The sequence below is a fragment of the Cetorhinus maximus genome, chromosome 3, assembly GCF_964194155.1.
Source record: "Cetorhinus maximus chromosome 3, sCetMax3.hap1.1, whole genome shotgun sequence".
Classification (NCBI taxonomy): Eukaryota; Metazoa; Chordata; class Chondrichthyes; order Lamniformes; family Cetorhinidae; genus Cetorhinus; species Cetorhinus maximus.
The window spans coordinates 51,217,521-51,243,768 of NC_135881.1; the positions used below are offsets into that span (position 1 = coordinate 51,217,521).

General features: G+C 42.6%; 1 protein-coding gene, 1 long non-coding RNA gene and 1 pseudogene across 2 annotated transcripts in view; 1 reads left to right on the forward strand and 2 right to left on the reverse strand.

Annotated features, from left to right (window-relative positions):
* Positions 1-24,093, reverse strand: part of msrb2 (methionine sulfoxide reductase B2) — a 47,125-nt gene extending 23,032 nt beyond the window's left edge. The window contains exons 1-2 of the mRNA XM_078538223.1: positions 23,928-24,093; positions 4,523-4,629 (exon numbers count right to left, since the gene is read on the reverse strand). Coding sequence (XP_078394349.1) covers positions 4,523-4,629; positions 23,928-24,039 — 219 coding nt within the window. The 5' untranslated portion in view covers positions 24,040-24,093. The remainder of the gene's footprint in view (positions 1-4,522; positions 4,630-23,927) is intronic.
* LOC144679222 (U11 spliceosomal RNA) lies at positions 567-712 on the forward strand (annotated as a pseudogene).
* LOC144678452 (uncharacterized) lies at positions 13,946-23,645 on the reverse strand. The gene is made up of 3 exons (XR_013576100.1): positions 23,476-23,645; positions 15,620-15,760; positions 13,946-14,078 (listed from the first exon to the last, which is right to left on the reverse strand). It is a non-coding gene; the product is annotated as an uncharacterized LOC144678452 (long non-coding RNA).
* Positions 24,094-26,248: the final 2,155 nt, after the last annotated feature.

The window sequence follows — 26,248 nt, forward strand, 5'->3', positions numbered from 1 at the left end:
TTGCTACTGGCAAGCCTGCACTGTAACTGTGATATTATGAGCAGTGAAACCCTGTTCCTTCAGCTTCCCTTGCAGCTCACTGAAATGCACCATCTGGTGTGTTCAAAGCCAATACAAACTAGGAAGATGGCAGGTTTGAGACACGGGTTATGATGAATTAGTTAATGCAAGCCAGGGTAGCCCTTATTGGTCTCATGGACTGGTGCAGCAAAAAAAAAACACTAGCCAAGGCTCTCACTCCTAACCTCTGGTTGAAGGTACAAGGAGGGTCAGTTTCAGTTGTGATACCCTATCAGTCAAATATCTGGCCAACACCAAATGTCTAGAGGGAACCCAACATCCATGAACAATGCCACAATATAATTCAGCATACACAGAAGAAAAGCAGCAATACATCATTGCTCGAGTTATATGACCAGATGTCTGTGTTTTAGGTGTTAAGTTAAGGGTTAAATTTTGGCTAGGGCACCACAGAAAGCTCCCTGCTCTTTTTCAAAATAGTGTCATGTGTTAATTGAATTAATTGTATGCAGATGGTGGGCATTAATTGGAGATTCATCTGTGTCCATGGTTTTTGCTATGAATAGCGCATGGACGAGGCGCTTGCACTTTATCCGAGCGGAATCGATATCAAGAGATTTTGGAAGCACAATTTATGGTGATCGTTTGTCTAGGCGCTCCGAAAAAAAAATAAAAAGGAACAGACAAACTGTGGAGAAGAGGCACATGCTTGTAATGTGTAACACTGTAAATAAATGCTTATAGAAGTGTGCAAAGATTAGTGACAGTTCCATCCACCACCACCCAGCTTTCTGAACTGTAACATCGCAGAATCTCTTATGTCGATCTGTTTAATGTCTTACCCAAAATATGGCACCTCCAACAGTGCAGCATTCCATCAGTACTGCAGTGTGACTTGAACCTACAACCTTCTGACCCAGAGGTAAGAGCGCTACCACTGAGCCATAACTGACACCTCAAAGCTGGTATCCAGAGTGGGTGTCATACAGCCTACATGTGAAATCTGACATCACAGGCTGGATTTAATGGAGGTGACATGGGTCTTGCTCGTTGGCTGAAGAGCTGGCAAGGGCCCCACATTGCCTCTTTTAGGGAAGGCCCATTGAATTAAATGGCATTCAGGCACTTAACTGGACAGCAGCGGTCCTTCCCTGAGATCAAGAACCCTGGCAGCGGAAGTCCCACCCGGCGACAGCTGCTGGTCTCTGAATGGTGGCATACTACACCCACCTGAGGCCTAGTATTGTCACCAAACCACAGGTGAGTGGTGGCAGGGAGTGCAGGGGGAAGGTTGTCAGCAATAAGGGCAGTGGAAGGTGGCTCTGAGCAGGCCTCCCTCTCCGATGCCAGGTCTCCTGATCAGGCATGAGTGCCTTTGAATGAGGGAACCCCCCCTCCACCCCGGCCCGGAAGCCCACAAGCAACCTCGCAGGGATTTGCCTGTCATGAACTTGAGTATCGCTGAAAAACAGAGACATGTTGAAGCTTTCCATTTTGCACTCATCAGGACATTTGCAAGATTAACAGATGTGAAGGAAACAACAAGTTATACTCCATGAGAAGAGAGTTCTGACTGGTTGGCAAATGGACTCTGATTGGTACAGGCATTGTAATGGAGAATGCACAAGTTAACTGATGACTGAGAGTTAACTGCCAAACTTTGTTTAAATTCAAACCAGACAGGTTGACTCTGATTGGTCAATCAGGCAAAGCACTGTCCTGGGGAACGAACTAGAGTGTGGCTGTCGCCTATCTTGTTCAGTTGAAACAGGTGCAATGTGTGTACATGTTCTTTCCTGTCTGCAAAGAACAGCGCTCTGTGTATTAAGATATGTAGCTTCTAGCATGTGTAAGTGAGCCATACTGCAAGCCCGGCTGATAATCTTAAATTGATTGTCAGCGTAATTTTTAGAACGCTCAGGATTGTTTAGCAAATATTGTCCAATCTCGGAATCACACCTAATGTTTTGAGCTTTGCAAGCATGGGCTGGTTGGGTATGGTCAGTACCTTGCCCGTTGTGAACAGCAGAAGGGACATACTATTTGATTTGCCAGTCTTTGGGCCGTATGACCTACATACCTAAGATCACACTGGCACTGAAATTCTTATATCACATTACTCCTTTTTGGCTTGATGGCAGCATCCTATTAGTGGCGAACACCACACATGTTGTTACTGCATAATAGCAATGTAAAACAGCTAGCTTCGCCTGTTGCTCAAATTTTTGCGATACGTTACCCTTCCAGGGTAATCTCAGGTAGGCTGGGCACTTCTCAGGGCCAAAAGTGGCGGCCTTAGGCCCATGAGTTTATGTGATATACAGTGCAAAATGATCTGATCAGGGCAGCCATTATCTCACAGGGTGGCTTTGATGCATTCTATTTCAGCATCAAGCTTGCACAGTAAGCAAATGGTCTGGGCCCTATTTACGAGGTTGCCGATAAGGCCAATCTTATAGCGCGTGAAACTGTAGGAATCCCAAAGCGTACATTGATCAGTGAAGGTAGGCTTATGGTAGATGGCAGTAGAGAATCCCCTGGCAGAATTCACAACTAGCACATCAAGGAAAGGGAGGTCATTTGACTGCTCCATTTCACAGGTGAATTTGAGCACAGGATGGAGCCCATTAAGGTGTGTAAGGAAATTCTTACATGCGGCTGCGGATTCAAATGTAGCAAATGTATCATCAACATATCGGAAATATGCAACAGTTAGGAGATTAGGTGTAATTCCATCAAAGACATGTTTCTCACAGAACCCAACAAAGATGTTTGCGAGATCTGGCCCTAGAGGGAATCCCACGGCAACACCATCTATGTGGGCATACATGGTGTCATTAAAACTGAGCTCAACTGTACGAGTTGTTGAATTCATAAATTCAATGAATACTGATTCACACAATGGTGGCAGGTCCAGATTGCCATGATAAAGTGCAGCTTTGCGAATGCCTATGGCTTCCTTGAGCAGTACATTGATGAATAGGGTAGCAATGTCAAATGAGCACATGGACACAGCATTGCTATCGATATGCAAGTCCTGTATGGTCTTCGCATATGTGAAGGAATCCTTTACCGTGTGTGTGGAAAATTTGCTCCAAACTGGTTGTAGCAACTTGCCCAAACACTTGACCAATTCATGTTGTGCAGAACTAGCCATAGATAAGACAAGACGTAAAGGGACATCACTTTTGTGTGTCTTGGGCAGCCCATACATTTGCGGACGCAGTGAGCTGTGAGAATGAATCTTATCATATATATCAGCCGGCAGCTCATTGCGCTTACACAAGTCCAACAAGCGGGTATTTTTTTAGCTTTCTTTCGAGCAAGGCTGTCCGGTTATGCTGAGCAGCAGGTCCAATGGATTCGAATTTGGGCCCAACATTAAGAATGGCGTGCATTTTGTTGATCTAGTCACACTTGTTAAGGATGACAATTCCCTTTGTCAGGTTTACATATATGTATGAGTTGGCCTTGATGCCTTCCAACGCTACCAGACATTTGCGTTACTTGTGAAAATCGGCCATATCATTCGGAGTCCCGCAATATGCGTGCGCTAGATTAGGTAGGCATGCTTTCAAGGGTTCAGTGTCTTCAGTAGATACTGTTTGTGGCAGGACAGTTGGGAGTAGAGGAGTTTGAACTCAGCAAATACCTCTTCCTGTCTCTTTTTTTCAGCAAAAAGTAAATAATTGGTGACAAAATGAATAGGAGAGTGAGGAGAGTCACTAAGCTGAGGAAAGGACAGAGTGGATCAGAGGACAAAGTACAGAGCCTTTTACGTCTGGGAACAGGATTCAAATACTACATGTTTTATAAACTAACTGATAACCTCCTTTGTTTGCTGGCTGTGACAGCCGTAAGTGAAATTTAGACTCAATTGTGAGAGGACCATAAAGGCTCAAACTAATAAAAGGCAAAGTTAGGACCAATATCAGGAAGACCTTCACACAAGAGTGAGCAATATATGGAATGAAAACCCAGATAGAATGGTACGAGCAAAAACCTTGGGAACTACTTAAGAATGAAATGGAATTGGGTGAATGTAGCGTTTTTCTGGATAAGATAAGAAGCCTGAAATGGTATTTCTTACACTTAACGACCTTGTGAATTTAGTTTAGGTTGTCTTAATCCAGTTTCAAGTGGGTGAGAGTCTATAGTACCAAACAGTCCATGATTTGGCACTGATTGGCAATCTGACTCCAAAAGGTCACAAGCTGGCTGGTGTAGGAAAAGGGAAAAATGTCACACTGAGAAGCTCTTCTGAACTTGGGCTGGAGAATGCTGATTAGCCAAAGGAGAAGGTACTTTAAGCTGGCTGTGCTACAACTGACCTGGGAGTGGCTGATGCTGACAGTGTGTGACTGAAATCTGAAAATTTCAGACTATAGCACTAATATCCCTCATCTAGATAATGAAAAAAACACGTTCAATGGTTTTAATCGTGGTCTTACAAAAGTCAGAGTTAAAGTTGGTCAAGATTCCGAATTTAAAATTGACTTACCAGTTCTGTCCCCTTTTCCCGAGTTACAAAGTACTGTTCTGGGGTTAGCTTCTTTTGCCAATCAACATTTACAGTTGTTTCATCATATCGAGTCAATGATCTCAAACCTATTTAAAAATAAAAATGAGATAAATGCTACAAACTAATCTTAAGATATTTGATAAAATGAGAGGGCTGTAAAAAAAAATTCAGGGCTATGGGAAAAAGGCAGGTGAGTGGGACTAGCTGAGTAGCTCTTATAGAGAGCCAACAATGACATGACGAACTGCATTGTCCTCCTTCTACATTGTTACCATTCTATGATTCTAGAATGCTCTTCTAATGTAGTGCTCCAGCTCTTAACCTTGAATATTCAAGTTTTGAATCTATCTCCCATAACTATGGGTTGAAAGTGGCAGTATAGACTGATGTAGGTGGAAGCTAACCGTACAGGTGAATGCAAATAAAACTCTTTCATAAACTGTAGTGATTATACAGCTTCTTTTCTGCTAATGAAACATTACCCTCAGCAAAAATGAGACCACTCTGTATTCGACGTAATTTATAAAGATATTTAATTTGTAGCAACTGTGGGCAGTCTTTTGGTCCCGCCAACAGCAGGAATCACTCTGACTTCCACGCCCGCCACCCACCTTAAACTTCAAAGCAGAAGATTCTGCCCTGTGGCTGAGAAAGGAAAACAATGCAAAAAACACACAAAGAAACTAAAATCAAAATTAAACAAATACCTCACCAGGTAGAAATGTTAAGTCAGGCCATGATTATGCTTTTCGGGAAATACACTGAAACCACTAACTGTTATTCAAAGTCTCTAAGAGTGACAGTGGGGAGTTAATAGTAGATAATAGGCGGAAGAAATGAACAAATATTTTGCTTCTGTGTTCACTATAGGAGATACAAAAAACATTCCAGTAATAGCTGCAAATCAGGAGGTGAAAGGGAGAAATTGAAATCACTAGGGAACCGGTACTGAGCAAATTGATAGAGCTGCGGGCTGGCAAGTCTCCAGGTCCCGATGACTACTAGGGTCTTAAAAGAGTTGGCTAATAAGGTAGTCAGTGCGCTGGTGTTTATTTTCCAAAATTCATTAGATTCTGGAAAGGTTCCATTAGACTGAAAAGTAGCAAATATAACCCCTCTATTCAAGAAGGGAGAGAGGCAGAAAACAGGAAACTATAGGCCAGTTAGCTTGACATCTGTCGTGGAGAAGTTGTTAGAATCGATCAGTAAGGAGGTTATAGCTGGGCACTTGGAAGAACTCAAGGCAATCGGGAAGAGTCAACATGGTTTTGTGAAAGGAAAATCATGTTTAATCAATTTATTGGAGTTTTTAACATGCACAGTGGATAAAGGGGAGCCTGTAGACGTACTGTATTTGGATTTCCAGAAGGCATTTGATAAGATGCCACATCAAAGGTTAGGGGGCACTGTTTTAAAATTTGGAGTTGCCCTTTTAGGACAGAAATGAGGAAAATAAAAGCACATGGTGTATGGGGTAACATATTAGCATGGATAGAAGATTGGCTGGCTGGCAGAAAGCAGAGAGTATGCATAAATGGGTCTTTTTTGGATTGGCAGGATGTGATGAGTGGACTCCCACAGGAGTCTGTGCTGGGGCCTCAAATTTTTACGATTTACATCAATGACTTTGATGAGGGAAGTGAAGACGTGGTAGCTAAATTTGCAGATAATACAAAGAGAGGTAGAAAAGTATGTTGTGAAGAGGACATGAGGAAGTTGCAGATGGATATAGATAACTGGAGCAAGTGGACAAAGATCTGGAAAATGGAACTGAATGTAGGAAAATGTGAAGTTGTTCACTTTGGCAGGAAGAACAAAAAAAGCAGAGGATTGCTTAAATGGAGAACGGCTGCATAATTCTGAGGTACAAAAAGTTAGTATGCAGGTACAGCAAGTAATTAAGGAAGCTAATGGAATGCTATCCTTTATTACGAGAGGGATTGAACATAAATGTAAGGATATTTTCTTCAGCTATACAGGGCATTGGTGAGACCGCACCTCAAATAGTGTGCGCAGTTTTGGTCTCCCTACTTAAGGGAGGATGTAAATGTGTTGGAGGCTGTTCAGAGGAGGTTTACTAGACTGATACCTGGAATGAGTGGGTTGTCTTATGAGGAAAGGTTGGACAAGACTGGACTTGGTTCCACTGGAGTTTAGAAGAGTGAACAGTGATTTGATTGAAGCATACAAGATCCTGAACGGCCTTGACAAGGTGGACGTCGAAAGGATGTTTCCTCTTGAGGTGAGTCCAGAACTAGGGGGCACTGTTTTAAAATAAGGAGTTGCCCTTTTAGTACAGAAATTAGGAGAATTTTTTTCTCTCAGAGGGTTGTGCAACTTTGGAATTCTCTTTCTCAGTAGGTGGTGGAGGCGGGGTCATTGAATATTTTTAGGGCAGAGGTAGATTGATTCCCTTGCCTAACAAGAATCTAAGGTTATCGGGGTTAGATGGGAATGTGGAAAGCGAAACACTAGAAGATCAGCCATGATCTTATTGAATGGTGGAACAGGCTTGAGGGGCTTAATGGTCTACTCCTGTTCCTATTTCTTATGTTCTTATACATTTCAATGAAAAAGAAAAAATCCAAAGGGAGGACCCAACATCCATGGTTAACAAAAAAAAAATAGCATCATACTTAAAGAAATAGCATATGTTGCGCAAAGACGGGTGGCAGGTCAGAAGGTTGGATAGGATATAAAGAACAGCAAAGAACGACAAAAAGATTAACCAGGAGGGAAAATTAAGAGTACGATGGAAAGCTAGCTAGAAATATAAAGACGAGTAGTAAGAGTTTCTATAGATACTTAAATAAGAAAAGAGTTAATAAAGTGAGCGCTGGTCCTATAGAAAGTGAGTCTGGGGAATTAATAGTGGAAAATAATGAGCTGGCAGATGAATTGAACAGGTATTTTGCATTGGTCTTCACTGCAGATGATACAAATAACATCCTAGAAATAGCTTTAAATCAGGAAATGGAAGGGAGGAATTCAGGAAAATTACAATCACCAGGGAAGTGGTACTTAGCAAACTGTTGGAGCTGCGGGCTGACAAATCCCCAGATCCTGATTGACTTCATCCTAGGGTCTTCGAAGAAGTGGCTAGTGAGATGGTTGATGCATTGGTTTTAATTTTCCAAAATTCCCTAGATTCAGGGAAGGTTCCATTAGATTGGAAGGTAGCAAATGTAATTCCTTACTTCAAAAAGGGAGATAGAAAGCAGGAAACTACAGGCCAGTTAGTCCAACATCTGTCATGGGGAAAATGTTGGAAATTATAATTAAAGATGTTATGGCAGAGCACTAAGAAAAATTTAAGGCAATCAGGCAAAGTCAACATGGTTTTGAAAAAGGGAAATCGTGTTTAACCAATTGATTGGAGTTCTTTGAAGGAGTCACATGTGCTGTGGATAAAGGGGAACTGGTGGATGTATTGCACTTAGATTTCCAGGAGGCATTTGATAAGGTGCCACATCAAAGGTTGCTGTGGAAAACAAGAGCTCATGGTGGGTAACATATTGGCATGGATAGAAGATTGGCCAGCTAACAAGAAACGGAGGGTAACCATAAATGGGTCTTTTTCTGGTTGGTGGGGTGTAACTAGTGGTATGTCACAGGGATCAGTGCTGAGCCCTCAACCTTTTACAATTTATATAAGTGTCTTGGATGAAGGGATCGAAGTTATGGTTGCTAAATTTGCTGATGATACAAAGAAAGATAGGAAAGTAAGAGGATATAGGGAGGCTACAAAGGGACATAGATAGGTTAAGTGAGTGTGTAAAGATCTGGAAAATAGAGTACAATGTGGGCAAATGTGAAATTGTCCATTTTGGCAGGAAGAATAAAGAAGCAGCTTATTATCTAAATGTTGAGAAATTGCAGAGCTCTGAGAGATCTTAGTATCCTAGTGCATGAACCACAAAAGGCTAGTATGCAGGTACAGCAAGTAATTAGGAAAGCTAATAGAAAGTTATTGTTTATTGCGAGGGGAAATTGAATATAAATGTAGGAAGGTTATGCTTCAGTTGTGCAGGATACTGGTGAGACCACATCTCGAATACTGTGTACAGTATTGGTATCCTTATTTAAGGAAGGTTATAAATGCATTAGCAGTTCAGAGAAGGTTTACTTAACTAATACCAGGAATGGGCAGGTTATCTTATGAGAAAAGATTGGGCAGGCTAGGCTTGTATCCGCTGGAGTTTCGAAGAATAAGAAGTGACTTGATCGAAACATATAAGATCCCGAGGGGACTTGACAGGGTGGACATGAAGAGGGTGTTTCCTCTTGTGGAAGAATCTAGAACTAGGGGTCACTGTTTAAAAATAAGGGGTCGCCCATTTAAGACAGATATGAGAAGAATTTTTTCTCTCAGAGGGTAGAGTGTCTTTGGAACTCCCTTTCTCAAAAGGCAATGTAAGCACAGTCTTTGAATGTTTTCAAGGCAGAGATAGATAAATTCTTGATAAACAAGGGAGTGAAGGGTTACTGTGTTAGGCAGGAGGTTACAATCAGATCAGCCATGATCTTATTGAATGGCAGAGCAGGCTCGAGGGGCCTAGTGGCCTACTCCTGCTCCAACTTCATATGCTCGCATGTACGAGAGACTAAACTATACAGTTAGCTTATCCAATTATTTAATTAAATAAGTTCAGGAGAAATTTCTTCATTCAAAGGGTTGTGAACTTTGTAATTGTCTACTATAGAGGATTGTGAATGCTCCATTGTTGAATATGTTTAAGGCTGCGAACACAGATATTTGGTCTCTCAGGGAATCAGGGGATATGGGGAGTGGGCAGGAAAGTGGAATTGAGGCCTAGGTTCAGTCACAATCATATTGAATGTCGCAGCATTTGGAGGTGGCATCTTGTCTCTTAAAAGGACAAGAGCCCCGATGGCAGCTCACGCACAATACTACAAAACTAAACAACATGGCATCCCCAATCCCTACTAGCATAAATTGAGATAATTATGCTCTATAAAAGCCTATACTGCGCTGGTATTCTGGAGGTTTTAAGAAATCTAATAGATGCAACATTGTCAAAGTTAATCTGACACCTTCAGAAAGCTGTAACTGCCTCATTAGCATTAAAGAAACAAGCTAGTAGTGGGAGCACAAAAGGTGGTGGGTAGGAAACCTCAGGCGGGATTTTCTGGCCCTGCCCGCCACCAGGATTGTCCAGTCCCACCGAAAGTCAATGGACTTTCGGCTGGGCCGCCAAACTTCCCACGGCGGGTCCTGCCACGACGGGGCTGGGAAATCCTAGCCCTCATATGCTTCAATTGCTTTTACATGGGCATTAAGGGAGAAAGGATTTGTGGCTGTGTAATTTATATTGCAATTCTAAAGAAGATGAAACTGGCTAAAGGAGAATCCGTAAATCAGGGAAGAGGAGCATCAGGGATAGAGGTAAAAAATACCCAAAGTGGTATCAGTACAAGGGAAGCTGATTGGTATGTAGCTGTGTTTTTTTTTGTTCATATCATGTATAAATCTTAAATTTATTTCTGTTAAACTTAGAGGTATGGCAGGGCACCTCAATCGCGTTGTGTACCATGTGGGAACTCCAAGATGCTTCTCATACCCTGGACAACCGCAGGCTGAGTTTTGTCGGAGTGCCCTTACAGTGGGCTGGAAAGGAAGGCGCAAACCTGCTTCATCCGCTTCTCGGAGCACTGAGTGGAATCTGTGGCAATCAGACACTAATTAGCTGCCATCGAGGCTCTTGTCCTTTTAAGAGACAAGATGCCACCTCCAAAATCTGCACCATTCAATATGATTGTGGGTGATCGTTGGCCTCAGTTCCACTTTCCCGCCCACAATCCTCTGGAGTAGAGGATTCCAAAGATTGACAACCTGTTGAGTGAAGAAATTTCTTCTCAACTCAGTCCTAAATGGCCAACCCCTTTATCCTGAGACTGTGTCCCCATGTTCTAGATTCCCCAGCCAGGGGAAACAACCTCTCAGTGTCTACCCTGCCAAACCCCTTCAGAATCCTATATGTTTTATTGAGATCACCTAACATTCTTCTAAACTCCAGAAAGTATAGACCCATATTACTCATCCCACGAACTAATCCAATGAGCCCTCATTCTATCACCTCCAATGCAAAGATATCCTGACTTAAATATGGAGACTAAAAGGTGGTAGAGTGAGGGCTCATTGGATTAGCTCCTAGGATGAGAGGATTGTCCAATGATGAAAGGATGAGTAATATGGGTCTATATTTTCTGGAGTTTAGAAGAATGTAAGGTGATCTCAATAAAACATACAGGATTCTGAAGGGGTTTGGCAGGGTAGACACTGAGATGTTGTTTCCCCTGGCTGGGGAATCTAGAACCTGGGGACACAGTCTCAGGATTCAGATTATCAAATCCCAGATTGACATGAGGATCAATTAAATGAAAGGTCCTGAGAAAGGATTTTAGATGTAACTTGTTGCTTTGCACTAAATGCAGTGAAATGTCATTCATTTATGATGTCTTGTTGCTGGGGATATAGATGGTAGGTTCAAAACAGCACTGTAACTATGAAATTTACTAAACTGCTCATTTGCCTAACTGCGGAGTGTGTGTGTGTGTGTGTGCGCGCGCGCAGGTGTGCAAGAGAGAGAAGTGCTCCCCTAATGTTAAACATCAGTAGATGCAGCCTTCTGAGAAATACAGTAACAGTAAGGCAGTAATAGTAAGGGACTTCAACCACTAATATTAACTGTAAAAGAATATTAAGTGTAAAAGATATTGAGGGTGGAAATTTTTTTAAAGGTTTTGAGCCAATAAGGGGCAGTTCTGGTAAAGTTGGGCAGGTGGCAGTGAGGGAGCATTTTGGTGGCAGTGAATATAATTCAGTTAGGTTTAGCGTAGTTATGGAAAAAGACCAATTTTAGCAGTAGTAAAAGTTCTCAATTGGGAGAAAGGCCCATTTTACTAGGCCGATATGTGATTTGACAAACAAAAACAGAAAATGCTGGAAAAACTCAGCAGGTCTAACAGCATCTATGGAGAGAAAAACAGAGTAAACGTTTCGTGTCCGTATGACTTCTTCAGGGTTCAGTCATACGGAGTCGAAACGTTAACTATGTTTTCTTTCCACAGATGCTATTAGACCTGCTGAATTTTTCCAACATTTTCTGTTTTTGTTTCAGATTTCCAGCATCTGTAGTATTTTGCTTTTATCTTTGTGACTTGACAAAAGTGGACAGGAAACACCTATTTGAAGATAAATAAGTGTTACTGCAGTGGAAAATATTCAAGGATGAGATACTGAGAGTTCACAGCAAATATGTTCTCAAACAAAAAGGGTGGGACTCCCAAATCTTGAGCCCTTGACCTCAAGGAACATTCAGGGTAAAAAAGGGAAGCTTGTATCAGATACCAAGAGTTCAATACTGTAGAAAGTCTAGAAGAGTATTGAAGAGTGCGGGCATGAAGTTAAAAAGGAAATTAAGGAGGGCATGAAAAAGTTGGCAAGTAAAATCAAGGAAAACCCATCGATATTTTGTAAATACACAAAGAGCAAGAGGGTAATTAAGGAAACAGTAGGGCTTATTAGAGATCAAAATGGTAACCTGTGTGTGGAGGTGGAAGTCGTGGATGTGGTTGTTGCTAAGGAGGATTTTGAAATATTGGATGGGAGATACATAACAAGAGGGGAAATATTAAGGGAGTTGCTTAGCATCCTTGAAAATGGATAAATTGCCAGGCCCAGACGAAACGAACCATTAGTTACTAAGAGAAGTAAGGGATAAAATAGCAGAGCCTCTAACCATCAATTTCCAATCCTCCCTGGCTGTGGGTATGGTACTTGAGGGTTGCTAATGTTGTCCTTTTATTTAAAAAGGGAGAAAGGAATAAACTGGTAATTATAGGTCAGTTAGCCTAACCTTTGCGATGGATTGTTGAAAAATTGTTGGAAAATATTCTGACACTATAAATCACCATTTAGAAAGGCACAGATTAATCACAGACAGTCATCGTGGATTTGTTAAGTAGTAGTTGTGTTTGACTAACTTGGTTGAATATTTGAGCTAATAAAGACAGTTGATGAGAACCCTGCGTTTGATATAGTCTGCATGGATCTTAGCATAGTAGACTGGTCAGAAAAATAAAAACCGTGGGATCCAAGGGCAGTGGCAAGTTGGATCTTGAAGTGCTCAGTTGCAGGAGGCAAAGATTGATGGGTGCTTTTATGGCTGGAAGTCTGTTTCCAGTGGGCTTTCACAGCGTTCGGTTATAGGTCCCAGGCTTTTTCTGGTATATATCAATGATTTAGATTTAAATGAAGGGTTTATGATTAATAACTTTACGGAACTGGCTGCATAGTTCATACTGAGGAAGAAAGCAGTAGGCTGCAGGAGAATATCAATGGACTGGTCAGGTGGGCAGAAAAGTGGCAAATGGAATTCAGTCTGCAGAAGCGTGAGGTAATGATTTTTGGGAGGGTAAACAAAGCGAGGAAATACACAGTAAATGGCAGGATATTGAGATGGTGGTAACATAGTGGTATTGTCACTGACTAGTATTCCAGAGACCCAGGGTAATGCTCTGGGGACCTGGGTTCAAATTCCACCATGGCAGATGGTGAAATTTAAATTAAATAAAAATCTGGAATTAAAAGTCTGATGATAACCACAAAATCATTGCTGATTCTTGTAAAAAAAACCCATCTGGTTCACTAATGTCCTTTAGGGATGGAAATCTACTGTCCTTACCTGGTCTGACCTACATGTGACTCCAGACCCACAGCAATGTAGTTGACTCTTAAATGCCCTCTAAACAAGGGCAATTAGGGATGGGCAATAAATGCTGGCCTAACCAGCGAGGCACAAATCCCATGAGTGAATTTTTTAAAAAGTGTAGAGGAACAGCGGGACCTTGGAGGACATGTCAATAGATTCCTGAAGGGGACTGGACAGGTAGATAGGTGGATAAGAAGGCATACGGGATACTTTCCTGTATTAGTCAAAGCATAGAATATAAGAACAGAGCGGTAATGCTAGAGCTGTATAAAACTCCAGTTAGGCCACAGATAAAGTGTTATTCTCATCAACACATTACAGGATGTTATACACTAGAGAGGATAAAGAGGAGATTAATGAGGATGGTGCCAGGAATGAAGTATTTTAGCTATGAGGAAAGATTCAACAGGCTGAGGGGGATGAGGAAAGATTCAATTGAGTTGTATAAAATTATGAGAAGCCTCAAAGGAATTGATAGGGAGGGCTTATTTCTCTCAACAGAGAGGTGAATGACCGGGAGCATAGATTTAGAATAATTGGTAGAAGGATTAGGGGAGAGTTGAGGAGAAACCTTTTCACCAGAAGCTGGTGGGGCTATGGAAGTCACTGCCTGAAAGAATGGTAAAGGCAGAAACCCTCATTATTTTTAAAAAGTACTTGGATACGCACCTGATATGCTGTAAACTTCAAGGTCAAGAGACAAGAGCTGGAAAGTGGGGTTAGGCTGGATTGCTCTTTTTGGGCCAGCAAAGACATGAGCAACCAAATGGCCTCCTTCTGTGCCAAAACTCTCTATGATCCTATGAAGAAACATACCAAGAGACCTAGGGTTTAACCAGTTGTCAACAGTGATCTCTACAGGTGATGTAGGGACATGTTGCAGCTGCAAGTCTTCCTATGGCTACACAAGTGGTGAAGCTCATTTACTGACTGTTGGCTGAATCAAATGGTCCTCAAGTGCAGATTTAAAGTTCATGTGCACTGATGGCTTCTGGCTGGCACTTTTCAACCAGAGATTCACTATCTGTTAGTTTAGTCGCTTGGTAGTACAGAACTTGAGTACTGCTAAAAAAAAAGACATGCTGTCAAAGCTTTATATCTTGCACTCATCAGGACAGATGCAAGAATACCAAATTTCAAAAGGAGAAACAATTTATATTGCATGAGTAAAGGGTGCTGATTGGTTGAAAAGTCAGCTCTGATTGCCATGGAGAATGAACCATGGAACTATTGTCATCCATGCTTTTACTTAATTCAAAAAAGGCACAATGCCTGAGGATGTTTCTTTTGCCTCTAGAGGACAGGTCCTTGTGTATGAATATATGTAGCTTCTAGCAAGCATAAGTGAGCCACATTGCGAACCCAACTGATAATCTTAAATTGGTTGTTAGCGTAATTCTTAGCACACTTGGAATTATTCAGCAAGTATTGTCCAATCGCAGAATCAATCTAAGGTTAGATATTACATTCTGAGTTTTTCAAGCAATTTATTAATTTTTTGATGCTTTAATCATGAGGCACATTAACATCTGGTTTGTGGTGAGGAATAAATAGAATCAGACTTCAAAAACAAGGCTTACATTTTAACCAATGGAAACAACTCTGGAGTGTATCTTCCTAGAATTATTTTTGAATTATAGTTTTATACAATCTCAAGACACATGTATAAAAATAATTAACACATTGCCTTGGGATCAAATGTTTTTCAGCTATCATCCCCTTGAATTGAGACAATCCTGCCATTCAAACCAGAATTACATTTGTCACTCTTTTCTACTAGGATAGAAATCACTTCGCTGGCTTTTCAAACAGTGTATCAGTCACTTAGTGTGTATGCCTATCGGTGGCCAACATTTTGAGGCATTATTGGCACCAGTTTATAGATGTGGCTTGGAGGATAGTTTATTGGTGTAGTGTAACCTGATCTGTTTGACATTCTGCTCTTCCTTCAGGAAACATGAATATGGGAAACCTTATGTTTTTACTTCCAATGTAAGAGTAAAGGAATAAGTGAAAACTCTTCATCCAGTTAGCACCTTGTAAATTTTCCAAAGGGAAAACAAATGAAAAACAATTTGCAAAAAAGTTTGCAAATTTGGCTGTTCAAATATGGCAAATCAAGAGTTCTGCTTTAAGGCATCTCTTTTATACATTCCAAAATGTTACACACTTGTTTTTAAACATAGAATATACATGTTGTTCTCATTTGTCTGAAAGCCCTGAAGGAGTCAGTCTTACAGCACTTTTGTTTGACACCGCAGTGTCAAATCGGTTTTAAAAAACTCAGGGAGTACTTTCTGAGCACTTCTACATCACATTCAGTATTGATTTTAGTGTTTACCAAATGTAGGCGAACCTAATCGTGCTCTCCAATTTTAATGGCAGAGTTTTCTCCAGAGCGGGGACATTGTAAATGGAGCCAGGCAGTATAAATTAGGTATAAAAACAGAAAACGCTGGAAAAACCTGCAGTCTGACGGCATCTGTGGAGAGACAAACAGAGTTAACATTTCAAGCCCATACGACTTTTCAAATATAAATTAGGTAGTGCCTGACTGGAACAGAATGAAAGAATGTGGATTTATGTACACCCTTTCACAACCTCAGGATGTTTTATGGCATTCCAAAGCCAATGAGGTACTTTGAAGTAAAAACAGAAAATGCTGGAAAAACTCAGGTCTGGCAGCATCTGTGGAGAGAGAAACAGAGTTAACATTTCGAGTCCACATGGCTCTCCTTCAGAGCTAAAGAGTAGAAATGTGATGGACTTTATACAGTTTAGGGCGGGGGGGGGGCATGGAGCAGGTGAAGCAAAATAGATCAGCAATAGGTGGGGGCGAAGGAGAGATTGGCAAAGATGTCATGGACATAAGACAAAGAGCGTGTTAATGGAAGTGGGGAAGACTAAAGATACTGATAGTGGCATAAAGGTAAGAAAAGCAGAATGTGCTAATGGCAGAACAAGGGTCAGCACTCTGTGAAAGAGCAACATAAAAACAAGTGACAGATGGCCCTGTGTGTGTGTGTGCGCGTGCGTGTGTGTGTGGTGGCGGTGGGGGGGGGAGAGGTGTTTGGGGGGAAAGGATAAAAAAAAGTGAATATATGAATAAGAATAAATAAAATAAATAAAAATAAATGTGAATAAAGGATTTAAAAAGGGGTAAAGGTAGAAGAGAGTGTTCATGGTCTGAAGTTGTTGAACTCAATGTTAAGTCCAGAAGTCTGTAAAGTGCCTAACCGGAAGATGAGGTGCTGTCCCTCCAGTTTGCGTTGGGCTTCACTGGAACATTGCAGCAGGCCAAGGATGGGCATGAGAGCATGAGAGCAGGATGGTGTGTTGAAATGGGAAGCGATAGGAAAGTCTGGATCATGCTTGCAGACTGAGCGAAGGAAAAGTGGTCTCCTAGTCTGCATTTGATCTCCCCAGTGTGGAGGAGACCACATTGGGAGCAGTAGGCCAAACTGCAAGTGAAGCGCTGCTTCATCTGAAAGAAGTGTTTGGGGCCTTGGATGGTGAGGAGGGAGGAGGTAAAGGTGCAGGTGTTGCACCTTCTGCAGCTGCATGGGAAGGTCCCGTGGGAAGGAGATGTGGTTTTGAGGGTGATGGAGGAATGGACTAGGTTGTCACGGACAGAACTTGGGATGCTGGTAGGGGGTGAGGGGAAGATGTGTTTGGTGGTGGCATCATGCAGGAATTGGCAGAAATGGTGGAGGATATCCTTTGAATGCAGAGGCTGATGGGGTGAAACGTGAAGACATGGGGGACCCTATCATGGTTTTGGAAGGGAGGGGAAGGGGTGAGGGCAGAGGTGTGGGAGATGGGCCGGACAAGGTTGAGGGCCCTGCCAGCCACAGTGCGGGGAAACCTCGGTTAAGGAAGAATGGAGACATGCCAAAAGCACTACTTTGGAAAGTGGCATCATTAGGACAGATGCGACAAAGGTGAAGGAACTGAGAGAATGGGATGGAGTCCTTACAGGAAGCAGGGCGTGAGCAGCTGTATTCGAGATAGCTGTGGGAGTCGGTGGGCTTGTAATGAATATTGGTAGACAGTCTATCACCAGAAATGGAGACAGAGTGGTCAAGGAAGGGAAGGGAAGTGTCGGAGATGGACCATATGAAGGTGATAAAAGGGTGGAAATTGGAAGCAAAATGGATAAATTTTTGCAGGTCCAGGTGAGAGCATGAAGTGGCACCAATACAGTCATCGATGTGCCGAAAGAATTGTGGGAGGGGGCCTGAGTAGGACTGGAACAAGGAATGTTCCACGTACCCCACAAGGAACGTTCCACGTACCCCACAAGAAGACAGGCATAACTGAGTCCATGTGGGTGCCCATAGCCACACCTTTTATTTGGAGGAAGTGAGACAGGTTAAAGGAAAAATTGTTCAGTGAAAGAACAAGCTCAGCCAGACAGAGGAGTGGTGGTGGTGGATGGGGATTGTTTGGGCCTCTGTTCGAGGAAGAAGCGGAGAGCCCACAGACTATCCTGGTAGGAGATGGAGGTGTAGAGGGATTGGACATCCATGGGGAAGAGGTGGCGGTTGGGACGAGCATCAGAGGAATCGCGAATGTAGATGGGAAGAGACTGGGCAAGGGAGAGAGAATGGAGTCAACATAGGAAGAATTGAGCTCCATGGGGCAGGAACAGGCCGAAACGATCAGTCTACCGGGGACAGTCCTGTTTGTGGATTTTGGGGAGGAGGTAGAAGCAGGCTGTCAGGGGTTGGGAGACTATGAGGTTGGAAGCTGTGGAGGGAAGATCTGCAGAGGAGATGAGGCCAGTGACAGTCCTGGAAACAATAGCTTGATGTTCGGTGGTGGGGTCACGGTCCAGGGGAAGGTAGGAAGAAGTGTCTAAGAGTTGGCGCTCAGCCTCTGCGAGGTAGAGGTCAGTACATCAGACAACAGCACCACCCTTGTTGGCGGGTTTGATAACAAAGTCAGGGTTGGATCTAAGAGAACGGAGTGCAGCAAGTTCAGAAGGAGACAGGTTGGAGTCGGTGAGGGGAGCAGAGAAATTGAGAGGCCGATGTCATGCCGACAGTTCTTAATTAAAAGATCAAGAGCAGGTAAGAGGCTAGAGGGATGGGTCCAGGTAGAGGGAGAATATTGGAGGCGGGTGAAAGGATCCATTGAACCGGGGGAGGACACATTTTCTTTATTCGTTCATGGGATATGGGCATCACTGGCTAGGCCAGCATTTATTGCCCATCCCTAATTGCCCTTGTTCAGAGGGCATCTAAGAGTCAACAACATTGTTGTGGGTTTGGAGTCACAGGTAGGCCCAGACCAGGTAAGGACAGCAGATTTCCTTCTCTAAAAGACATTAGTGAACAAGATGGGTTTTTACGTAAATCGGCAATGGTTTCATGGTCATCATCCAACTTTTAATTCCAGATATTTACTGGGTTCAAATTTCACCATCTGCCATGGTGGGATTCAAACCCGGGTCCCCAGAGAATTACTGTAGGTCTCTGAAATACTAGTCCAGTGATAATACCATTATGCCGCTGCCCAAAGAAGTGAGCACGGAGAAGAAGAGTTCTGGGTCATGCCGAGCCTGAAATTCATTGAGGTGAGGGTGTAAGGGGGTGAAACTGAGTCCTTTGCTGAGTATAGAACATTCAGTATCAGAGAGGGGAAGGTCAGAGGGTATGGTGAATACACGGCAAGGCTGGGATTAGCAGAAAGGATGGGGTCCGAGGGACAGGAAGGGGTGGTATTTTGAAGCATTGTCACTATTGTAATGTAGGGAAAGGTAGCATAGCCAATTTTCACAAAACACCTTGTTTGATCTTAGTCAAAAAGGAATGTATGAGTAGTAGGGGGATTGACACTGTTCTCTGCAGCAAAGAGCAAGATTCCAGTTGGCTATGTTGCCTGCCCAGTGCCAGGTTTGGGACATCTGCTCAGGGCTGGAAAGGAAATTGCAGTGGAATGGGGAGGATCCAGATGTTGTGGTCCATGTAGGTACCAATGACATAGGTGGAACATGGAAAGGGGTTCTGCAAAGCCAGTATGAGGAGCTGGGTACCAAAGTGAAATGCAGAACATCAAAGGTAATAATCTCTGGATTATTACCTGAGCCATGTGCAAATTGGCATAGGGCAAATAAGATTAGAGAGATGAATGTGTGGCTCAAAGACTGGTGTGGGAGAACTGGGTGCCAGTTTATGGGGCACTGGCATCAGTACTGGGGAAAGTGGGGGCATTACAGTTGGGACAGTCTGCACCTGAACCATGCTGGGACAAATGTCCTCGCAAATCGCATAACGAGGGAAGTAGAGAGGGCTTTAAACTAAATAAGAGTGGTGAGGGATTAAGCTTGGGTAGAGGTAACAATTCAAGGTGTAGAGTCAAGACAGGACAGCAAAATAGTAACGTTAGAAATTAGGGTCAGAGAGTGACAGGAAGGAACAGAGAGAAAAAACCTAAGAATACATCAACTGTCAAGACTAGATGTTACAAAGGTAACAAAAAGACAAAACTGAAGGCTCTCTATCTGAATGTGCGTAGCATTCATAACAAATTAAATTAATTGATGGCCTACATTGAAGTAAATAAATATGATCTGATAGCAACCACATAGACGTGGCTGCACGAAGACAAAGATTGGGTCCTTAATATTGAGGGGTATATGGCATTCAAGAAGAATAGGAAGTTAGGTAAAGATGGAGGGGTAACACTGTTAATCAAAGAGCGCATTGGTGCAATTGTTAGAGATGACCTTAGTTCAGGAGATCAGGATGTGGAATCGCTTTGGGTGGAAATGAGGAATAGTAGGGGAAAAAAGTCATTAGCGGTAGTGGTCTACAGGCCCCCTAACAGTAGCCACAGTGTAGGACAAAGTACTGGAGAGAAAATATTGTGTGTTTGTGATAAAGGGACGGCAATAACCATGGGTGATTTTAATCTACATATAAATTGGAAGAATCAGATTGGCAGTAGTAGCCTGGATGAGGAGTTCTTAGAATGCTTTCGAGATAATTTCTTCGAGCAGCATGTTCTGGAACCAACCAGAGAGCTGGTTATATTAGACTTGGTATTGTGTAATGTGACAGGGTTAATTAATGACCTCAGAGTAAAGGCACCCCTAGGTAGCAGCAAACACAATGATTGAATTTTACATTTTGTTTGAAAGGGAGAAGAGTGGCTCTAAGACTTGTATCTTAAACTTAAATAAGGGCAACTATGTGGGGATGAAAGCTGAGCTAGCTGAAGTGAACTGGGAAACTAGGCTATAGGATAGATCAATAGAGAAGCAGTGGAGGACATTTAAGGGGGTATTTCAGAGTATTCAGAATAAGTACATTCCTACTATAGGGAACAATTCTAAGGGGAGGGCCCACCATCCGTGGTTAACTAAAGAAGTTAAGGAAAGCATCAAACTTAAGTAGAAAAGATACGACTTTGTAAAAATGAGTGACAGGACAGATGATTGGTCAGAATATAAAGAATGGCAGAGAATGACTAAAAGGTTAGCCAGGAGAAAGAAATTAGAGGAAGAGGGAAGGCTAGCTAGAAATGTAAAAATGGATAGCAAGAGTTTCTACAGGTATTTAAAAAGGAAAAGAGTAAGTAAAGTGAGTGTTGGTCCTCTAGAGAGTGACAGTGGGGAACTAACAGTAGATAATAAGGAAATGGCAGAAGAAATGAACAAATATTTTGCTTCTGTGTTCACTATAGAGGATACAAAAAACATTCCAGTAATAGCTGCAAATCAGGACGTGAAAAGGAGAGAGGAACTTGGTGAAATTGAAATTACTAGGGAAACGGTACTGAGCAATTTGATGGAGCTGCAGGCTGGCAAGTCTCCGGGTCTCTAGGGTCTTAAAAGAGGTGGCTAATGAGGTAGTTGATGCGCTGGTGTTTTCCAAAATTCGCTAGATTCTGGAAAGGTTCCATCAGATTGGAAAGTAGCAAATATAACCCCTCTATTCAAGAAGGGAGGCAGAAAACCGGAAACTATAGGCCAGTTAGCTTCATTAAAGGAGGTTATAGCTGGGCACTTAGAAGAGCTCAAGGCAATCAGGAAGAGTCAGCATGGTTTTGTGAAAGGAAAATCATGTTCAACTAATTTAGTGGAGCTTTTTGAAGGAGCAACATATGTGGTGGATAAAGGGGAGCCTGTAGACATACTGTACGTGGATTTCCAGAAGGCATTTGATAAGGTGCCACATCAAAGGTTATTACGGAAAATAAAAGTGCATGGTGTAGGGGGTAACGTATTAGCATGGATAGACGATTGGCTGGCTGGCAGAAAGCAGAGAGTATGCAAAAATGGGTCTTTTTCGGAGTGGCGGGATATGACGAGTGGAGTCCCACAGCAGTCTGCGCTGGGGCCTCAACTTTTTACGATTTACATCAATTACTTAAATGAGGGGAGTGAAGGCATGGTAGCTAAATTTGCAGATGACACAAAGATAGGTAGGAAAGTATGTTGTGAAGAGGACATGAGGTTGCAGATGGATATAGAAAGGTTGAGTGAGTGGGCACAGATCTGGAAAATGGAGTTTAATGTGGGAAAAATGTGAAGTTGTTCGCTTTGGCAGGAAGAACAAAAAAGCAGAGTATTACTTAAACGGAGAATGGCTGCAAAATTCTGAGGTGCAGAGGGATCTAGGTGTTCTAGTACATGAGTCACAAAAAATTAGTATATGCAGGTACAGCAAGTAATTAAGGCGGTTAATGGAATGCTATCCTTTATTGCGAGAGAGATTGAACATAAAAGTAAGGGTGTTATGCTTCAGTTATACAGGGCATTGGCGAGACCGCACCATGAATAGAGTGTGTAGTTTTGGTCTCCGTATTTGAGGAAGGATGTAAATGTATTGGAGGAGGTTCAGACTGGACTTGTTTCCATTGGAGTTTAGAAGAGTGAGGGGTGATTTGATTTGATACAAGAACCTGAAAGGCCTTGACAAGGTGGACGTCAAAAGAATGTTTCCTCTTGTGGGTGAGTCCAGGACTAGGGGGCACTGTTTTAAAATTAGGGATCACCCTTTTAGGAGAGAGATGAGGAGAATTTTTTTCTCTGAAAGGATTGTGCGACTTTGGAACTCTCTGCTTCTGATGGTGGAGTCGGGGACATTGAATGTTTTTAAGACAGAGGTAGATAGATTCTTGTTAGGCGAGGGAATCAAAGGTTATCGGGGTTAGCTGGGAATGTGGAAATCGAAACACAAGAAGATCAGCCATGATCTTATTGAATGGTGGAGCAGGCTCAAAGGGCTGAATGGTCTACTCCAGTTCCTATTTTTAATGTTCTTTTGGAGGTCAGAGGTCAGATCGTGTTTTGGTTTAATACTTGCAAGACAGCAGGGTTGACAGTGTACAGTGCCTTTTTTTTTGTTCATGGGATGTGGCATCGCTGGCCTAATTGCCCTTCAGAGGGCATTTAAGAGTCAACCACATTCCTGTGGGTCTGGAGTCACACATGTAGGCCAGACTAGGTAAGAACAGCAGATTCCCTTCCCTAAAGGGCATTAGTGAACCAAACCAATGGTTTCATGGTTATCATCAGCCTCTTAATTCCAGATTTTTATTCAATTCAAATTTCACCATCTGTAGTGGTGGGATTCAAACCCGGGTCCCCAGAGCGTTACCCTGGGTCTGTGGAATATTAGTCCAATGACAATGCCACTATACCACCGCCTTCCCCTTACTAGCCTAGATTATGTGCTCCATTTTCTGGAGTTGAACTGGATCTCAGCTTTCTGACTCAGGGACAGGGGTGCGAACGCTACCGCCGACCAAGGGCCAAGGCTGATAGCTGTGCTGTGTATATTGGGGGAGCTATTGTTGATCACATCATACAGGGCTAATTAGGAACTTCAACTCCCACTATACTTTTGTCAAACAATAAAAGTTTTGGATTTACGATCAAAACACATGACGGCTGCAGGTACCTTCTCCTCCCTATTTATGAGGTGTGGCCGTGAGGAGGGTTTCTACCCAACAATATAAAGATAAGGTTGAATGGGAAACAGTGATCTGATCTGATCTGACCATCCCGTATGTCAAACCAAATCTTCCCAGGCATCTTTCAAGCAGCGCGAGCATCCGAGGATTAGCGCGAGCATCCAAGGATTTCAACTTTTAAGTACAGACAGATACATTTGTTCTCTGCTTTGACCCAGACCAGCTCAGAAGAATGTCGCTTCAAAGTAAACAAAAATAAAAAAAAAATCCTACATTTGCCAATCCCTCCTCTCGAGTTAGTCCCAAATAATTCCTGACCGCTCACTCCGTTCGAGCCGGCAGGAAAAGCTCATATACGATCGCTTTAAAAATAAGAGCCGGGGAATGCATTGTCCCGATGTTTTCGTTTTGACATTTTAACTTTATGACCAGTGAAACGGCAATATGTTGCCCTCCCTGAAGATATGTTGCATGACTCGCTCGAGAGGATTAAAATTTCACATTCCGTCACATTTCCAACCAACATCCAGCGTAGTGTTTCAAATCACTTGGTAAACGCATTCACATCAATATGCGGACCAGCTGTTTATCTTTCTACTCAAAAGCAGCTCCTCCCCGCAAAACCCCAGAATCGCAGAGTGGAAATTTCCACTCCAACCTGCTGCAGCGTATCCAGCTTTTAACTGATGGTCAGATCCCAACAAACCAACATCAGCTCCACCTACCCGTCATTGTATAAACATGTCGTGGCCACTGAAAACTCTTCGATGCAATGAGGGCTTTGGAAAAGTTTTCCCTGAAGAAAACTTTGGAAAAACGAGCAACAACCCCAGCCATGATTCTCACAGTCTCCTTCCCCAGTCACTGGAGCCTCAGAAACCACTCAGCCCCTCCCCCTCGCCCCCCGCGGCCTCGCTGACGTCGTCAGCTTATTAGCATTTTTTACCATATTTGTCAGTGTCAAAGGGGAATACAGCAAGATTCCCCACTGGGTGCAGAGAGGCAAGCGAAAGGGCTGGATGATGGTGCTTTTTAAACATTGGATTATCATTTCTTTACCTCATTCCCAGGCCGAAATAGAGTGGCGTTTGTTTCAGTGTGCATGTTTAAACGTGTATTGCCTTCAAATGTGTATATCCCCTTTGCTCTAATTATAACTGTTGTTTCAGAAAAGGAATGATCCTGTGAACAAAGAAAGACTTGAGTTTGCTTTATCTCTGATAACCCTGTTTGAGGTCTTGTTGGACAATCCTTGGGGGTTTTCCAGGTGCATGACGAAGATAAATTAAGGGGATTTTTACTTCTGTGCTTGTTTTCGTCAGTATTCATTTTAGCCAAGCACAGCAATTTAACAATGCTTTAGTATTCGAGTGGTTCAATGAATGGGAAAGTCTGCTTATCGAAATTGAATTGGAATATAAAACCGTACTTATAAGTAACTTAGACCCACTCTACACTGAAAGTGATATACAGTGTTACTTAAATCAAACTAAGCTTTGTCTTAGTTAATCATTGTCAGCAATGCCTCCATTTTATGGCTGTAATTAGAAAAATGAGAACAACAATTACTGTTGGGTTGGCATGTTGTGCTATTAATTTTAGGATAATATGATATATGAATGTAAACATTGATTTCTTCTGTAGTGAATAGACTATGTAAGGCAAAAGGTGAGAGCTGTAGGAAAAAAGTTGACCACCTGAGTTGTTAACTCTCCATCTGGCGCTCAGCCATTGCTTCATGCCTTTGAAGATGTCACACCTGAAAGTGTCACATTTCTGGGTCTGGCATCTCAAAGTGGCCTACTTCAGGGCACGATCATGAGGCACAAATGGTTGATTGGCTAAAATTTTGTGGCGGTGTTCCCATGTGGCTGCTGCTCTTGTCCTTCTAGATGGCAGAGGTCACAAGTTTGGAAGTTGCTGGTGAAGCAGTCTTGGTGCAGTGCCTCTTGTAGACAGTACACACTGCTGCAACTGTGCGTCAATGGTGGATCAAGTGGGCTGCCTTGTCCTGGATGTTGTCAAGCTTCTTGTGTTGTTAGGGCTGCACTTATCTAGGCAAGTGGAAAGTATTCCATCACACTCCTGACTTGAGCCTTGTAAATGGTGGACAGTTTTTGGGGAGTCCAGAGGTGAGTTACTTGCCGAAGAATTCCCAGCCTCTGACCTGCGCCACGATATTTATATGGCTGGTCGAGTTCAGTTTCTGGGCAATGGTAACCCCCAGGATGTTGATGGTGGGGGATTCACAACACAATGGCAATGCCATTGAATGTCAATGGGAGGTGGTCATTGCCTGGCGCTTGTGTGGCGTGAATGTTACTTGCCACTTATCACTTACCAAGCCTGAATTTTGTCCCGATCTTATTGCATATGGATATGGTCTGTTTCCACCATTTGTGGATGGTGCTGAACATTGTGCAATCTTCAGCGAACATCTCCACTTCAGACCTTATGATGGAAAGGAAGACTACATTTCAAAATTACTTCACTGGTGCTTTGGGACACCCTGTGGCCATGAAAGGTGTATATGAATGCATTTTTTCCATTTTTACTTGCTAGCCTACCACCCATATGCTTCCCAATCTTCTACCCAGTCACCTATCCACTCCAGTTCTGTCCACCTTCTCAGTTCTACCTGCTTTTCTCCTAACAATCTTGAGCATTTCCCAGCCTGATAGCTCACTCATCCTTTTCCTGCCCTGAGTATCTCTCAATTCAGGTGCTTGCATGTCCATTAGTCAACTCTTCCACAATTCTCTTTGCTGTAATATTTATCAAAGATATCGCTTCAGGAAACCATGTAGACACATCCATTATTGTCAACAAGTACTAATTTTAGTCTTAGGGAGATCCTAGTAAAAGGCTCCTCAAATGTTTGATTTGGTGCCAGGTTAATCACTGCTTATGGTTTCCCTATCACCTGACATGTGTGACATGTTCTACAGAGTTTGACTATATCTCAATGCAATCCAGGCCAATAAAGATATTTTTGTATTTTTGCCTGTGTCTTTTTAATTCCTAAATGGCCCCCTATTGGAATTTC